At 36.9% G+C, this 19457-nt stretch overlaps 1 protein-coding gene and 1 pseudogene across 1 annotated transcript; both read left to right on the plus strand.

Moving 5' to 3' along the window:
• Positions 1–546: 546 nt before the first annotated feature.
• On the plus strand, positions 547–8582 carry LOC112502773 (annotated as a pseudogene).
• A 2953-nt stretch (positions 8583–11535) lies between these two features.
• On the plus strand, positions 11536–18163 carry LOC112502772 (PH, RCC1 and FYVE domains-containing protein 1-like; the record flags this gene model as incomplete). The annotated part of the gene is made up of 4 exons (XM_025106778.1): positions 11536–13524; positions 13604–13750; positions 16517–16971; positions 18022–18163. Coding segments are annotated over 4 exons (2733 nt in total), but the record flags the coding sequence as incomplete, so codon positions are not given.
• Between the last annotated feature and the right edge of the window lie 1294 nt (positions 18164–19457).

Here is a 19457-nt window from a genome sequence, read left to right on the forward strand (position 1 = left end):
CAGAATGTTTTTTTTTTTTTTTTGATAGAATGGAATTTGTCAAAAGAATTTGACTTTGAATAGAATGTTGTCAGATTTGACCACCTCTTTGGTTGGCAGATATTGGAATGGAATATGTTAAGAAATTTAAATCTGTCTGTTTGGTTCACAGAATGTAGCTTTGGAATTGGAATGAAATATTGGTAAATGACCAAAATGCCCTTTTTTGAAAATTCTATTTTTTAAACTAAAAATACTTTAATATAATTATTTAATGTGTAAAACAATATAAAATACACAATCCAAATATAACCATAAACCAAACGACATTACTAAATCGATATTAAAATTGTCTCAAAATAGCTAATCTTTTATGATGTAAAATAGCTAATTCAATGGTGGTCGGAGGTGGTTCAGATCAGCGGTGGTCGACCATGGTTCAGACGGCAGTGGTGCGGTGGTGGTTCAGATCGGTAGTGGTTCGCGGTGGTTCAGATGGCGGTGCTTGACAGTGGTTTAGACCGGTCTGTGGTGGGTTCAGGTTAGCGGTGGTCGACCGTGGTTCAGATGACGGTGGTTCAGATCGGCGGACCTGGGTTCAGGTTAGCGGTGGTTAACCGTGGTTCAAACGACGGTGGTTTAGATCGACAGACGTGGGTTCAGGTTAGCGGTGGTCGACCGTGGTTCAAACGATGGTGGTTCAGATCGGTGGTGATCTGCGGTGGTTCAAATCGTTGGTGGTCCACGGTGGTTCAGATGACGGTGGTCAGTAGTCGTTCAGATCGATGGTGGTACGTGATGGTTCAGATGGTGGTGGTAGGCGATGGTTCAGATCGGGGGTGGTTTAGAACGACGTTGGCCGACAATGGTTCATATCGATGGTGGTCGGAGGTAGTCGGCGGTGGTTCAGATCGGTGGTGGTCTGTAGCGGTTCAATGGCAGTGGTCGGTAGTGGTTCAGATTAGTGGTGGTCAATGGTGGTTCAGATCGACGGTGGTCGGGGATGATTCAGATCGATGGTGGTCGGCGGTGGCTGTGGTTAAAATGGCGATGGTCGACGGTGATTCAGATGACAATGGTCGGTGGTGGTTCAGATAGGCGGCGGTCGGAGGTAGTCGATGGTGGTCATGTTGGTTTTATGAGATTAGCGTATATTGGGTTAAGGGCATATTTGGTAATATGAAAATAAAGAATTTAATTCCATCAAAATACCATGTCGTTTCTAAGGAATGTTAAGTTCCTTTATTTGTGGAATTTATAGGATTTTGAAGATTCCTTTCGTGAAAAAGAATGAACCAAACGAGTGAATGAAATTTGGTCAATGAAATTTAACATTCCAATACGATCAGATTCTTTCAGAATCTACGAACCAAACGCCCTCTGAATAGTTTCAATAAGAAGTTAATGACACCCGATTTATTATTTTAGAAATTTTGGGGCATTACATTTAAATAGTTAAGGCAAGACAGTAGGGACAACAATGAGGAAAATAGGTTAAAACGATCAAGGAAATACGAAGTCCAATACTAACAACTATAAATAATTTGCCAGTTTATACACATGGAAACAAAAATATATATGATAAAGGAGGAAAAATACTACTTGATATAAGACTATCATAACTTAACTGCCACTACGCTTACCCTTCCCTATCTTATCATCTAATTTCTCCATACTTCCCTCCTCCCGTTCAAAACAAATAAATTTTCATCTCTCAATATATTTGTAATGAATGCAACTATTAGCTCTGCCAGAAAGATATTGCTTGGTATATTGTCCAACATGGTCTAACCAATGGTCCACCGAATCATCCTCCTTCTACAACATCCAAATCCCCCCTCTCTCCTCATGTGTGTCTTCCTCATTCCCAATACCCCGACCCATATTAACAAATTATTAAATTGGTCTTTAGCTATTACTTAAAAGTATTTTTAATAAAGTCGTAGGATCAAAACATATTAGTGGATATAATTGGGCCTCAAAGTTCTCACAATATATAAGTTTGATCATATGATTACGACTCCTCTCTCTCTCTCTCTCTCTCTCTCTCCACATATATATAATTCTCACAATATATAAGTTTGATCATATGATTATGACCCCCCCCCCCCTCTCTATCTATATATATCTATATATATATATATACATGCGTGCATAATCATTAAATTTCCATGAGCAAGTCCTACTTTTAATCAATTAATTAAATTCTTAATTGAATTTATTTTTCCGTATTGTGTGAAAATAACCCCTTAAATGGAGTTAAGTTCTCTTCTTGATCATCAGAATTGACTAAAAATCATTTATATAGCGAGTAGTGAATTTCTCCGCCATTATTAATCATTCAATATGTATTGAGCTTTTCAACGGCCAAATGAAGTTCTCAATATATAAATTGATGTTGTGTATGGATGTGTTTTTTGCATGTACATCTCCATATATGCTTGCACTTGAAAAAAATACTCTTTTATCTTACTTCCAATTATGACGTTATTGTAGCATTCAAATCCACCTCATGCCATACATTTATTTATGTTCAAAATTTTACAAATCTAATTTCTGCGTTATGTTTTCCTCCTTTTGAAGGCATTTCTTGCACTAAAAAAGCAGTATCCAGTTTGTCAAGTAAAGTTCTATCATTCAAACTTTCTATGGTATGTTGCTCATGCATATAATTTATATGTTGAAATTCGGGCTCTAATCATAAATAATCACTTTACTTTTTAGCCACATCCAATTTTTTTTCTCACAAAATAGCCAAGAAACCACAAGTCAATATTGCAAAGCAAGTTTCCTTGCGATTTCTGACATTTTCTGATGTACCCAGATGAAAGTGGGTCCACCATAAAACTAAATTGAGACACTGCAACTTGTGGCACCATAAGGACATGTATCGACACATAAAGGTAAGACAAAGCTCTAGGTTGCGGCATCGTAAGAAAAAGTGCTTTGTTGCATTGACTTGCAGTTTCTTGGCTATTATGTGACAAAAAGTTTGGAGGTGACTAAAAAGTAAAACATTTTTCCCATGTGGTTATTTATGATGATAACTCGTTTAAATTCTATTCGGTTAAGCTATGCACAAGTACTATGGGGAAGTATATATCCCATCGTACATAGACCGAAATTACTTCATTTATTTCACCAAATTGTTATTTTTCGTATTTATTATAGCTACACTTAAAATCACAGATGATATGAAGTATAAAGTACAATTAAAAACGACCCTCTCTGAGTGCAATATGATAGAGCTCTTATACAAGAAATCTGAACTTCTAAAGATCTATGAGTCCAATAAATGCAAACATATGTGTCATACTTTGGATCTAAAATTGTCGGTTGTGGATTGAATTCACTAGAAACGAAATCCCAATGGCATTCGGGAGACCATGGACTCTCCTAGAGCAAATGCTCAAGTCACAATATCAGTCAACAAAACAGAATACCCTAAACATTTAGCTACCTACTTTATTTATACTAACCACTCAGCCTACCAACTCTCCTAACCGCTTACCAACATTGACTAATGGACTTCCATACCCGGGGTATAACAATATGTTTTCTGCATGCCAAGAAAGAGGGTTCTACAAGGGCCTAATAGCTAGTGTCATGTTCATACTATAGGGCCTAATAGCTAGTGTCATGTTCATACTATAGGGCCTGAACAATGATGCTTATTATCACGATGAGTGAAGTCAACAAAATTGCAGGTGAGGCTGCTCGTCGAATAGGAAAGAGAGAAACATTGAATATGTGTCACAAGAGATCCCCCTACTCTTCACACCCCTCTAGTCCTGATCTTGCTTATGCATTACTTGGGTCAGTGCTTCAATCATAAAATTAGCCACAAAGATGAACATGACTAGCCAACTAGGAGAGTTCAATCTCAAATTAGAGATCTAAGGAGAATGGATTGCAGATTTACAGTTGTAATGAGGAATTGGAAAATCTGGTAGAAGAGGGAAGGGATCGGGTTATTGGACTAAATTGCTAAGACATTATAATTGCCCAAATAGGCTAAAATAAGAGGGGCAAGGCCGAGGGGATTGAGCTAAAACGTGAGCTAAAAATCAATATATATATAATTGGGTACATGCTAAAATATATAAGATTGGGCCTCAAATATTTTGACCTTGTTCGGAATCTCACATTGGTACATCCTCTAGCACAATCTTGTGTTTAGTACATAGTTCGATTTACAACTCATATTTTTCCTATTAACTGAAGTCCTATATAATGGTCTATTAGGACAAAAATATTGTTAGCGTCCTATAAACCCGATTTTATTATAGTAAATGATGTGCATGAATGGTACCATGATTTCTTTTAACATGTGTATAGAAAACAACCTATTTTCTGTAAGCCAATGGCTAGGGCATCCGTTTGTAGTTTCTTTATCAATATGTGTGACTATGTTATCGGTTACTTCATAACAAGTTCTTTTAGAACATTTTCTAAATAAAGAGTCTTATTAACTATTTTATATAAGACTTCTGAGATTCGTCCAAGAAACAAATGTTTTCATAAGACACTTTTTTTCAATAATGTTTTGCAAAGTAGTTAATACAACATTTTACTTTTAAAATGTCCTGAAAAAACCTGTTATGAAGCCCATAAGTGTCATGTCCATTGCACTTATTGCAACACTTTTCGATATTATGTTTTATTGTTTGATCCTATAAGCTTAATTCCTATAAAGCAGATTATTTGGACACTTAGGGGCTGTTTACTAAGCACTTACCCGGTAAGTATTTACCGGGTAATTTTTCTTAACGGATGAACATGACAAGGGCCAAGAATCTTACCCGGTAAGAACGAGGATAAGGATGGAGAGTCTTATCCAGTAAGTGAGGGTGACGACTCTTAATCAGGTAAGCGCTTACCAGGAAAATTGTTGCATGAAATATGTTTTGATATACTACAACCTTACCCAATAAAATAAATTATAATGTTGACTACTAACAGTAAGCACTTACCGGGTAAACATTTAGGTAAACAGCCCCTTATATATTTTTGGTGTCCCATACCTTCAATTTTGTTGTACTATGGAGTCACTAGTTAAGTTACAACATGAGCTAAAAGGTGTAAAGTACACACTCGTGTAAAACAAACTAGCACCCCGAATCGCTGTTTGACGCTATATGACAGGGGTCAAGGGGGTCGTTCCCCCTTTAAGGATTCTAGGGGCAACGCTCTTGCTGTGCTCCCATAAACACCAAAGACTTTAGTGTCAAGCGGTTAACAATGTGCATTTATCAATGTTTAAAAATGCTAATAAATGATGCATCAGATGGTTAACTCTCATCAGCTAGTGAAAGTACCCACCAATGTACTATCAACTAGGAGTGATTAGCTGATGGGCTTTTAGTTGATGGTCTATGAGCTGATGGTTTCCACTTGAGTGTTATCAGTTGATGGTCTAAGAGCTGATGGTTTCCAACTTGAGTGTTATCAGTTGATGGTTTACCCACTAATAGGTTATCGACGGATGGTTTTCATGGTTTATTAGTTGGTAAGTATTTTCCATGAAATCTGTAGTTGCTCTTTTCATAACCACCCACTACTTATTTACATCCATCATATCTATTCAATAGAGAGTAATTTCCGGCATCAATATAGGAATGCTTACGGTTCTCGAAGTTCAAAAGTTAACGATTTCTACCAAAATCGATATACGGATTTGAGATAATCCCCGAGTTGATTTCGTTAGGGTCGAAATACAACTTAAGGATAGTGAGAGTTTTATCCAAACTATATACTCATTGTTTTCTACTACAAAACCCTACTCCCTAAGAATATTTGCCTTTTTGAGGATAAAACTTAAACTATGTTGGAGCTTTTCGTGTCATGTCAGGTTGAAAGTTTTCTTCCATCCCACGTAAGTGGAAAACTAAAACATTAAATATGTTTATATATGTTGTGACTTATTTGTTGTTTGAATGAGTTAGTGAAGCGTTGTAGGGGGTCTATGAAAATGTAATAATTGAAATTGAAATTATTTTGAATTAAAAACTTAGTCCATACCATTACAATAAAATCGGGTTTATACTACACTCTTGATTTCTAAGCAAGAAAATCATGGCCAAATTTAGTAATTTTTGGGATGCAATTAGATAAAAAAAAAACTAATCGTTTCCCATATATAAATGAGGAGAGAGCTATCGTTTTTTACACATTAAAGAATGCTTCTACTCTCTCTGCTGCCGTTTTGCTATTCGTTTTTTTACATTTGCATTGTTAGGTTGCATGGGATGAAGTTATGCTTTTCTACAACGTATCATCCAGAGTCAGATGGCAACCTAAGGACATGAATCGTTGTTTAGAACAATATTTTCGTTGCTTTGTCTTGGAGAAGCCAATGCATTCGAAGAAGCGGTCGGGATGGGCGAAATATTGGTATAATACGACGTCCATAGCTCCCTTATTTGTTCTCCCTTTGAGGTTCTCTACAAAATGAACCTTCAACAATTTTGAAGTTCAAAGAAGTCCGATAAGTAGAGGGCATGTTGTTGGAAAGGAATGAGATGTCGGACAAATCAAAGTTGCATTAGATTCATGCTCAAGAAAAGATGAAACTACAAGCGAATAAGCATAGAATGTATGGACTCGTTTGAAGTACGGGATAAGGTGTTTCTCAAACTACGGGCCTTGTTGACAAAGATTATTAAGAGTACAGAGGAATCAAAAAAGCCTGATTTTGAGACCCTAGATGGCGTGTTGCTTGGATTTACTACCAAACACAAAACTCCATTTTTTCTTTCATGTATCATAATATCTCAAGTTCACCATTGTTCTAAATGGAACATCTGGGAGTGCAAACAAAACAATAAACAAGCAGTACGTTCAGATGGTTTCAGGGTTGGTGTTTCAAGTACTCAAAGTTGTTTAAGTCATGCTTCAGGGCATGATGACATAGAATCATTAAGAGACGTTTTTGTTTGGGGAGAGGTTTGGTCTAATATGGCTTCTAGTGATAGATATGTAAATTCTTTCCCATCCAAAAGCAACGTTACTATTCCTAAGCTTCTAGAGTCAAATGTAGTTATAGACGTCTGAAATCAATTTAGATTGTATTTCTCTTGATTCAATTTACTTCCACCAATACATATATTTATACAACGTTTCAGGAAATTAGAGAAATCAAATCTCTATAATTTCCTCAAACCTTGTATAAGTATATGTATTGAAACAAGAGAAATACAATCACTATTGATTTCAATGTCCAACAAATTGCTTGGCGTTCGCCATTTTTCTCTTGTAAGAAAGCAAGGTGATATTTTACATGGGGAGAGGAACTTGGAGGTAGACTTGGTCATAGAATCCAAAAAGACTTCACCTACAACTTGTGGAATTTAGGCAACCACTACTGTAGACTACGTTCCATGTGGTGAATTTTATACATGACCTATATTAGCACCCAATGGTTTATATACCTGGGAAAATGGGTCCCATAATGTTGGACTTCTTGGTCATGGAACTTATGCTAAACACCGGATATCAAAAAAAGTTTTTGGACTTTTGGTAGTACTCTAATTTTTTCAGTTGCTTGTAGCACTTGGCATGCAACATTCACAACTGTTGATGGGACGTTATTTACATTTGCTGATGGAAAGTTTGGTGTTTTAGGGCATGAAGATTGAGAAAGTATAAGATATCCAAAGGATGTTCAATCATTAATTGGGTTTGAGACATTGAAAGGTGTGCGTGGAGTATGACATACTGCATCAATCATTGAGATCACAAACCACCATGGTAGACATTCTACATCCAGAAAGCTCTTCACGTGGGTTGATGGTGATAAATATTGATTGGGTCATGGAAACAGGGAAACTTACTTGCAACCAACCTGTATTGATCGACTTCAGCTCTCATCAACTAGCATGTAGAGATAACATGACTTTAGTGCTTACGACTTCTAGCCATGTCTTCTAGGGGTTGATAGGTGAATTTGATGATGAAATTGCATGTGGAGCATACCATGTTGTTTTGATATCAAGAAGTGAAATATTTACCTGGGGAATGGGTGCAAGTGGAAGAATTAGGCATGGGGACGTAGAAGATCGCAAAACTCCAACTTTCATGGAACCATTAAAATAAACATGTTTAAAGAATATTATGTGGCATATGTTACATTGTGAGCATATGCATTCACAATTGGGTATTTAGTTCAAATCAATCAATTTGTTCTGTTCTAGTTGTAAACAAGCATTTGGTTTCACTAGAAATAGATATAATTGCTATAACTATGAGCTTGTGCATCGTCATGCTTGTAGTTCAAAAAAGGCTCTACAAGTAGCACTAGTTCCAACTCTTGGGAAACCTCATGTATTTGTGACCCCTCTTATGCAAAACTAAAGAATCTAGCTGAGGTTGGGAGTAGTAACTTATCTAGTTACCGTAGGAAATTTTATACACAAACCCGACTAGATGGTAGTAAGATAGATGGTGGAGAAAGGAGGACTTCTAGGAATCTAATGTCTCCCAACATAAAACCAACAAAATACTTTGGGGCACTTGTCTCGTCTTGCGTCTTTCACTTCTCCATTTGCTTTGAACTTCATAGTGAATATTCATATGCACTCAACCACCTTTATTCCTTTGTGTAAGATCAACTATTTCAAAAGTATCACTTCTTTAAACAACACCCATTTCATCTTCAACAGTTTCCTTCCATTTAGGATCAAGAAATGCACCACGAAATGTCCTTTGGAATGTATTTTGCAGTAAAAGCCATGTACTCATGAGACAATTGTTGAGTAAGTCCCTAATGGAAAGTGGAAGGTTCGGATTATCACCGATCTTCGTGCCTTTACTTGTGAAATACAGACTTATCTCGGTTTCAGGTTCAAATGATTGATCAGTTTGGGAAGCTGTAAACTATTTTGAATAACACTTATGTGGTTCATTAGTGATTGGTTCTCCTTGATGTAGTCGTTGATCATGTCTCATTGAGGACGAACCACGAACTAGACTGACTGAAGGTGTGGAGTAGGCGTAGGTGTAGGTCATAGAGAAAATAGATACTACTCATGGGATTTGACGCACCTGTATTAATAATCCAGTCTACATGTGTCTCAAATCAAGTAAATAAAGAATTGACTGCTCTACCTTGATGAGACTCTGCTGCACTTGAAGAGGAAGGTGTATTTTTGGTTCCATTAGGATATTTTTGTAGTTAAGAATGGTTTGCAATGCCTTAATATGGTCAAATGTTAGGCTGTCAATTGAGAGTTCTGCTACAATGGACTTTAGTGGATTCTTTTAATTTCTTGGCTTCCTTCAATGATTTGTCTACGATGGAGTTTATGCAGTTTCCTGCAATGATTTGTCTACGATGGTGGTCACGTCATAGTTGCTCTTCACATTTCTTTCTGGTTCTCTGATTTTTCAAACAAAAGTTTGGCTAAGGCAGCTAGGGTTGAACTGAGTATGGAGGCATGACCAGGAGGGGTTGAGTAACATAACTCATCTTTTGACTTTCTTCCTTTGTAATGAAACAAACACTTCTTGAATTGTAGGAAAAGGTTTTTGTCCTAATAACCTCCCCTTAATTTCATCAACGTTTTTGTACAGGCCTTGTAGGAAATCAAACACGCGTTCCTTTTCCACCGTTGCATAGAACAAAACTCCATTGGGCGGACAGTGCCATTCGATTTCAAGGAATCCATCTCCTGCCATAACTGAGTCAGGAAGTTATGATATTCTATGACTGATTTGTGTGTCATTTCAGCTTCCAAAGTTTCAATCTAACCTCAAAGCACCGTGAAGTATTTTTCATGTCCGAGTAAATTTTTTGGACAACTTTTCAAATCTCAAAAGTAGTCTTACAGAATCGGTAACTGTGCCCAAGTTTGGGCTCCATGGATTTAATTATCCAGGCCACACCAATTAAACTTTTAGCAACTTATTTGCTGAATTTTGTATCAGAAGGCAAGGGCATGGAAGTACCGTTGATGACATATCCAGCCTTCTCTTTACCCTTAAGCACTAAGTGGTCAGATTGGAACCACTCTCTAAAGTTTCTTCCATTGAGTTTGTGTTGGGTAATTCGAAGGGAAGGATTTTCAAGAGATGGGTATTGTGAAGGGTTAGGAATAGGCATAGACGTTACCAGGTGACAGACAAGGGGTTTTGGGAAGTGAATCATCTCCTGCCATTGAGGTCTGATACCATGAACAAAGAGGCTTACCGAAAGATCACTCCTTTTTATTTTTGAATCTCGAAAACTACAGAATATATATAAACTAGCAGCTGCCTAAGAAAAGGAAAGATTGAGGAAATCACTCTTAATGCCAATTAGTGATTTCCTCATTACAGAATATATGATCACACATTTTACAGTTTAAATGACAGTATATATATGAACTAGCAGCTGCCTAATAAAAGGAAAGATTGAGGAAATCACTCTTAACGCCAATTAGTGATTTCCTCATTACAGAATATATTATCACACATTTTACAGTTTAAATACAATCATTTCCTAATCTCATTAATGCTTTCCAACACCTGACTATGGTCCAAGTAGCTGTGAGTTGACCTAAGTACGATGTTTGTCACATAGGTTACTTGATTCTCCTTGATATTTATGCCACCATACAACCATTGTGTCCCTAAAGGTAAAGGGCTGTAGTTTGTTCCATATTATCTTCTTTTAAAGTGCCTCATGCTTGCAAGTCGTTTTCTATGCTCCAAAGGAAGTTGTCAAGCTCTCTCACATTCTATGGCCATGATTCCCTTGGCCTGCGGTACATCAATCCTTGTAGCAATTCTCGTGACTGTGACTGTGTTGTAGGAAATTGCTTTCTTGCACAATATTGTGTTGTCCAATGTGTCCTGAAATTGTTTTTGCATGGCTAGTATCTCCTCCATGTGTTGAGCTTGGATCCCTACAAGCTCCCTTATGGATGGAATGCCCCATGCTTGGGTTCCTCTTGAAGTTGTTAACCTAAAAGAATTCAGCATACCTTGAAAGAGTCACTAAGAACGATGTCCTCAATGTCTAGCCTGTCTAGATGCTTCTCAAATGTCTTGATGGTGAGACTCAAACACCCCATGTTGTAAGGCTTTCTTTGTGTTTTACTTGAACATATCTTGGATGTGTTAAAACAGAAGGGACTCCATCTGTTTATAGGGAGCCTTCAAAGATCCAAGATGCATGAATTCTCAAGATATATAAGAATCTTCCAGGTTCTACTTCATTGTCATTAAGATCATAAACAGCCTAGTTAATATAAATGCCTTAGATTTATCTAGAATAAAAAAAGCTCTTAGAAGTACAAGAAGAACACTACAACTGGCTTGAGAATTTTATCGTCTTAGTGTTTTCTTTTTGTGGATCTTTGGTTGGTAGTTTAGATATGTAGGTAATGGTTGTACATTTTGGAGTAACTGGACTATATGCCAATCATATGATGATGATCTGGATTCTAGAGATTAGACATTCTTTTGCTACATGTTGTAGATGCATGCTTATAGTATTCCGTTTTCTTATTTCTGCATCTTCGGTACAAATATTTTCCATCTTATAGTTCACCTTCATTCTAAATTTCCCTGTTTTCAAATGCAGCATCTGGTTCTGCAAACATGCAAATAAGAACAAGCAGTGCAGATGGTTTCAGGATCAGTGTTTCAAGCACTCCTAGTTGTTCAAGTCATGCTTCTGGGCATGATGACATAGAATCGTTAGGAGATGTTTTTATTTGGGGAGAGGTTTGGTCTGACATGACTTCTAGTGATGGATCTGTAAATTCTTTGTCATCCAAAAGTGATGTTACCATTCCTAAACTCCTAGAATCAAATGTAGTTATAGATGTTCAACAAATTGCTTGTGGTGTTCGCCACTTTTCTCTTGTAACCAAGCAAGGGGAGGTCTTTACTTGGGGAAAGGAATCTGGAGGTAGGCTTGGTCATGGAATTGAAAAAGACTTTGGTCGCCCACGACTTGTGGAATTTCTAGCAGTCACTAACGTAGATTTCGTTGCATGTGGTGAGTTTCATACATGTGCTATATCGACAGCCGGTGATTTATATACGTGGGGAGATGGGTCCCATAATGCTGGAATTCTTGGTCATGGTACTGATGCCAGCCACTGGATACCAAAAAGAGTTTCTGGACCTTTGGAAGGACTTGTAGTTATTTCAGTTGCTTGTAGCACCTGGCATACGGCGTTGGCAACTGTTGATGGGAAGCTATTTACATTTGGTGATGGAAAGTTTGGTGTTTTAGGGCATGGAGATCGAGAGAGTGTAAAATATCCAAAGGAAGTTCAATCATTAATAGGGTTGAAGACTTCGAAAGTTGCATGTGGAGTATGGCACACTGCAGCAATCGTAGAGATCACAAACCATCATGGTGGACATTCTACATCCAGAAAGCTCTTCACTTGGGGTGATGGTGATAAATATCGACTGGGTCATGGAAATAAGGATACTTACTTGCAACCAACCTGTATATCAGCCCTAATTGACTACAACTTTCATCAACTAGCGTGTGGACATAGCATTACTTTAGCTCTTACAACATCTGGCCATGTCTTCTCTATGGGTAGTCCTGCATATGGTCAACTGGGGAACCCACAATCAGATGGAAAGTTGCCTTGCTTAGTACAAGATGGGTTGGTAGGTGAATTTGTTGAAGAAATTGCATGTGGAGCATACCATGTTGCTGTTTTGACATCAAGAAGTGAAATATTTACGTGGGGAATGGGTGCGAGAGGAAGACTAGGGCATGGGGACACAGAAGATCGCAAAACTCCAACACTAGTGGAATCATTGAAAGATAGACATGTTAAAAGCATATCATGTGGCGCAAGTTATACTGCAAGTATATGCATTCACAAGTGGGTATCTGGAGCAGATCAATCAGTTTGTTCTGGTTGTAAACAAGCATTCGGTTTCACTAGGAAGAGACATAACTGCTATAATTGTGGGCTTGTGCATTGTCATGCTTGTAGTTCAAGAAAGGCTCTAAAAGCAGCACTAGCTCCGACTCCTGGAAAACCTCATCGTATTTGTGACTCCTGCTATACAAAACTTAAGAAGTCAGCTGAGGTTGGGAATAACAACGCATCTACTTATCACAGGAGAGTTAATACGCAATCCACGCTAGATAGCAGTAGGATAGATAGACAAGGGAGGACTTCTAGGCTTTTGATGTCTCCCAACATAGAACCAGCGAAATACCTAGAGATCATGTCGGCCATGTATGGGCCAAAATCTGGTTCTTATTCTTCAGTAAGATCTTCACAAGTTCCATCATCTCAGCAATTGAAGGATATTGCATTTCCATGTTCACTCGGTGCCCTTCAAAATTCACCAAGACATGTTGCCACAACATCATCACTTCCCTTCCAGCCACAGTTTCTGCCACCCCCACAACCTCCCTCTCAACCCCAACCTCAGGCAGCCAACTCTAGACCTGCATCACCCTACTCAAGAAGACCAAGTCCTCCATGCTTTGGATCTCCAATGTTCTCAAGGGGCGTGATTGATGGTCTGAACAAGTCAAATGACCTTTTGAACCAAGAAGTGTCCAAGTTGCACAACCAAGTACTGATGCTTCTTTTCTTTGACGTTTGCTTCTGCGTCTTGCCACTGACATATTATGCATTGTTTTCTTAAATGGTAGGTGAAAGCTTTAAAGAAAAAGACTGATCGTCAGGACTTAGAGATTCGAAAATTGCGAACTCATGCCGAAGAATCTGCTTCCTTAGCATCAAAAGAAACTACCAAGTGTCTAGTTGCTGTGGATGTCTTCAAAGGTGTCAGATCTCAGGTAATTGCTAACATTGTATCTATATTCACTTTTTCTGTTTCTAACCCATCCTCCCTCATTTTTAGTCCTTTATGATGTGCTATTCTATCAGTTTGCTTACGGGTGGAAGCAAAGTAATCTTTCATTTCCTGCTCTGCCAAACTTAAACAAAGCAAAGTTCTATTTTAAATTTTTGGTTGTTTATCGCAGTATATATTAGCGTCAAGTATACCAATATATATTATTTAGGGGACACCACTACATATTAACACAGAAGTAAGTCATACCAAAGTCGATACACATGAAAATGATCCCAGCCTTCCGCAAAGGCTTTTTGTCACTACTACAAATTCAGGTTTATAGGATGCCGACAATGTCCTAAAAGATCATTTTATAAGTCTTGAGCTTTCGGACCAAACAATAAAGTGTTCTATCCAAGAGTGTTGTAATAAGTCTATAGGACATTTTTGAACTAGTTAATAAGTTTTTTAAAGCATTTTTAAAATAAAGCACCGTATTAGCTATTTATAGGACGCTTTTTAGAAGTGTCGTACAAACACATCTTTTTATACGTCACTTATTTTTATTAGACATTTTTTCAATAAAACACGACGTTTTATTTTGAAAATATCCTAAAAAGCTTTTTAAGACATCCAAAAGTGTTCTATAAACTTATTGCAACACTTTTAGATATGACGCTTTATTGTTTGGTCATATAAACTTAAGACCCTATATGAAGCGATCTAGTAGGACACTTGAACAGTGTTGGTGTCCTATAAACCCAATTTTGTTGTAGTGTCTTGATGCAGGTTCTTTAGCAATATATCATGAATATGCATCAAAGTCGATATGTTCGGTGGGCTCATACAAGACCTGGTCCTTCAAGGTGTGAATACTGAATAGCTAGGTGTTTTCTTGGCCACCATACAACCAACTCAATTCAATAATGTGAATATTCATTAGCAGAAGTCTTGATGGTAATCAATGAGTTTCAGTGTGGAAGAAGGGTAGAAAAGTTTAAGGTTTGTAGTAGTTTTCTAGTAATGCCGTGTCACCCTCAAAGGTCTAACATTATTGTACCTGCTTTACCCTTGAAGCAAACAAACTGGTTACGATTCACCACTTTAGGACTAAAGTATGTATAAACATAAAATAGTTGTTAAATAAATAGTCTTTAATATATATACAAATAAATGCTAAATTAAACATGAATATTCTTATGAAAATGATGTACTTGGTGCACTAAATGGAAAACAAAATTGGATCAACTAAATGAAAAGATAAACAAGATTTTCTTATCTGTAGGTAGTGATAAACCAATTAGAAAAACCGACAGTAACAATCTAAACAAGAACAAAATGATTGAAAGTATAACAGAAAATTAGAAACTATATACAAGTAGAAACCCTTTAAAGATCCCTTGTAGAGAGGGGAGGCTCATACATATATATACAGGTTTGATGAACCGTGCCTAGCCTATGATGGGACTCCAACACAGGCCTTCACGGAGGCGGGGGGGCATGCCCCCAAGAACAGAGGCAAAAGAGTGTGTCGAGTCCCTAGGTGGTGCTAGATGTCGGCTCTAATACTTGTGAAGATACGTAGAACCCCTTTGATTCTCTCACTAAAAAGAGCGATTCTAGAGAGGGAAGGGGAGGTTTTTATAAATATACAGGTTTGATGGAGTTTATCATGTGTGACTCCAACAGAACCATTTAATGACTTGTCAGGGGACATACAAGTTGCTACATTCATTGAATATCATTTTGCCGAGGATGACAAATTTTTTAATTGTGACAGTTTGATTTTCTTTTAGTGTCGTTCCTACCTTGACATCCTTGTAGTAGCAGGAATAGACAAAAAACTCTTCACCTTGGGCGCCTTGAGGAATCCTATCAGTGAATGCTTGTTGGGGCTGGGAATGGCTTGAGACAACTAGATATCCCTCCATCCATAGTGATTCTTGTAAGGTTGTGTTCTAAAATGTTCTTTTCTATCTACCCTTCTACCACTTTCAATGTGTTTATTGATCAAGCCTCCCCTCATAAATGACCCCGAAGTATATAGGTGATTAGGAAGACCATTTATGTACGTACAAATTCATTTTTGAAGGTATGTATAGACTGATTACATCTACATGAAAAACTATATGTAATCATTGTAAGTGAAATCACACATAAACTTTCCAAATCCCTTGTGGACATATACTACCTCCCTCGTAGTGGAATTACATAAATCTTAGTCTCTTTTGCATGTCCCTTGTTATATTTGTTTGATATTGGTTTATATCACTTGGATCTTGTTAGTGGTTGGTTTTGTTGTGTTTGGATTGTCATATACTTGTTGGTAGACCCATTATTTCCACATTTACTGTTTGTGGTTGAACTTACACTTTGGATCTCGGTTGTTTGGGACTTACGGGATCATATATGGTTTCTTTTGGGAGTGTATGCTGACCAAGAATCTTAACCCATGAAGATGGTGACTTTACCCGGTTGGCCGGTTACCGTTTACGGGGTAAGAGACGCTTATAGTATGCCATTTTGATGACCGAGGATCTTACTTGATAATGTAAGTGAGAGGGATTTTCCCTGGATTACGAGTGGCTGTTTTCTTTTCTTTTCTGCAAATTCAATCAAATCTTCCTTCGTCCATTTCTCTGTTAGTTAAATTGTTTCAATTCTATTACCTCATCTCTATCATAGGCACACAAAGTTTTAGAGAAGCTGTTGTTTCTCAACGATAGATGAGTGGTATAGTAAGCTTGTTCTGTTTCTGTTTTGTCAGTTAAAGGAGTTGACAGAGAAGCTGCCTCCTGAAATATCTGATGACCAGACCTTCCAGGCACTGAATTCTAAAGTAGACGACTTCCTTCACACCCATGGAACAGTTCATAGAACCCAAAGTCGTTCTCATTTGCAATCAGATGTGCCTAATGAGATTAGTATATCTAGTGAAGCCGCAAACAGGAAGTATCATAAGATCGAAAACAGTGAAGATGTTGAAGGAACCGAAGACAGATCACAGAACGCTGATGTTGCTCCACTGGAGAATAATGGATCTTATGTTGGTAAAAACTCAGAATCTGCAAGTCAAACAAGCACAGATGGTGGCTCAAGATTACCCAAGTATCCGAGTGGTGACGAAAAGAAAGAAGTAATTGAACAATTCGAACCTGGTGTATATGTAACTGTCATCCAACTTTCAAATGGCACCAAAATATTCAAGCGAGTTAGATTCAGGTACTTCGACAGACTCCTGATTAGCTCTTTGCTTCTCTTCTTTCCTTTTTAAGTTCTTGAAATTTTATTTTATGCATCAAGTGGCTTACATGTTCATATTTACAAGTCACCCAACTCAAATTTTATTTGTCTACCAATTAATATTCGGCTCAACCTGCAAGTTGTACTCATGCCGGGTTGGCTGTTTTCTAAACCTTATTTATTCTCTCTAAAACTATACAATACTTTGTCTCTTCAGAAAACTATGCACATTATGTGCACTTTAAAGTATATATATATACAATATATATAGGGAGGTTCAAACGAGACCGATAACCAAATAAAAGAACACAAAAATGGCTAAATCATGTGCAACATCACATGTGATTTTTAGTGTGAAATAACATGTGATTTGATGGTTTTCTTTCTCTTATTTGATCACTATTCTCATATAAATCTGACTCTCTCTCTCTCTCTCTATATATATATATATAAATGTGTGTGTGTGTTTTCTCATAGACGAGGGATCGTGTGAGGATAACAATTACGGTGCAAACAGTTTTGGGCCTTTGGATGAGTTGATTTTTTAATCTAATTTAATTTTCTTCAACTACATTCATGTACTTATAATTACCTTCAACTACATTCATCTACCTTCATCTTCACTTTCACTGAACTTGAACTTTTACTTACATTTATTCAGTTTTACATGAACATGAATATTACTATTTCTTTCTCTACTTAATTATCATATCATTATGAAATCATAAATACATTTCTCCCACTTTATAATAATATATTCTTCTTTCTAGTCGCATACAATATCTCTTCTAGCTACGTTTACATGCAAATAGTTCTTTCTCTACAATATTTTTATCAACTTTTAAGTTGAAACATAGCAGGTTTGTGTTCAAATATCAAATTAATATCAAAGATTGCAACCTGAAAATTGGATTCTGCCTGCATCATTTGTTCGTATAGTATACATAGACTCAGTTAATTGGATTTAATCTTGAAAATTGTGGAAACTGTAAAGTTGTTAACAAATTTTCTGTTATATCGAAAATGCAGCAAACGAAGGTTTGTGGCGCAGCAGGCTGAAGAATGGTGGAAGGAAAACAAAGGGAGGGTGTTCAAGAAGTATAGTCCAGCAAAGCCAAGAAGCGGTCCAAGTACATCTGCAGCTCAAACCACACCTAATGAGGAACCATGAGCATCAGCATCTACTTTGCTCGGTTTCTTTTAGCTTAATTAGGCACTTAACGATATGAACGAAAAGTTGTTCTTTGGTGTGAATGATTTCAAGTCACACAGCTTCTTTTCGGATGGCCTTTTTCGTGTCTCCCTAACCGTTGCAAAGCCAACGTCATGCGGTGCATTCGCTGCATTGCCCTTCACCAGATTGGATAACTTACCGTTGCTAAAGTGGATCATATGAAAGCAGATCAAGACATGTTCAGAGATGTTCTCTTCTAGTTTTTATTCGCATTTTAACAAGAGAAAATTAAATATATCTTCCCTGTGTTTATATGAAAATTTTGGATTGGGTCCTTTTCTTTTATGGATTAGGTATCCGTGGTTTATTTTTGTTATGGAGGGGATCTTTTAACACTAAACTCACATTAGAATAGGGATATTTTCGTCATCCTACGTTTTGTGATTTTCCCTTATAAATTTATGTATATAATATTCTTAATATATATATATATATTCATATAAACTGACGAACAACTTTTTGTATGTTCGTTCTTATATATGAATCAATACGTGTGAAAAATGTGGTGTTTATACAGTGTTGTTTTATATGTAAAACGTTCAGGACTGTTTTGTTCCACACATACAACAATCTTGAACGTTTCACACATGACTACAATAAAACTGGATTTATAGGACGCCTACAATAGCCTCCTAAATAGACAATTTTATAAGACTTAATTTATATGACAAAAAAAACGTCCTATCTAAACGTGTTATAATAAGTTTATAAGATGTTTTTTGATGTATTAACAAGTTTTCCGTGACACTTTTAAAACAATAAGTCACATCAGCTATTTTATCGTATACTTCTGAAAAGTGTACTAGAAACCCATCTTGTTATAAGACATTTTTTCAAATAGTATTCTATAAATGGCTAAATCGGCATGATTTTTATATAAAAACGTTCTACAAAACTTGTTACGACGCCATTAGATAGTTTTAGTTTTTGATCCTATTAATTAAGTCTTATAAAGCGATCAACACTTGACAATCTTTGGCATCTGTTAACCCAAATTTGTTGTGGTGGACATTGTATATTGCATTTTAGCACGTGTTGTTTCATATGTGAAACGGCTTGTGAAAATTGGTTTTTAACTTTGTACGATTTATTGTGTTTATAAATGATTATGCGTGTATATATATACATAGACAGAGAAAGAAGGTATCAAATACAAAAAATGACGTTATAAGCTTTACAAATCAATCTACACCCTCCATTAGTTTGATCAACGGTTATTATGAAAAATATG

This window comes from Cynara cardunculus, unplaced genomic scaffold (genome assembly GCF_001531365.2).
Source record: "Cynara cardunculus var. scolymus isolate 2C unplaced genomic scaffold, CcrdV1 Un_Scaffold_1904, whole genome shotgun sequence".
Lineage (NCBI taxonomy): Eukaryota > Viridiplantae > Streptophyta > Magnoliopsida > Asterales > Asteraceae > Cynara > Cynara cardunculus.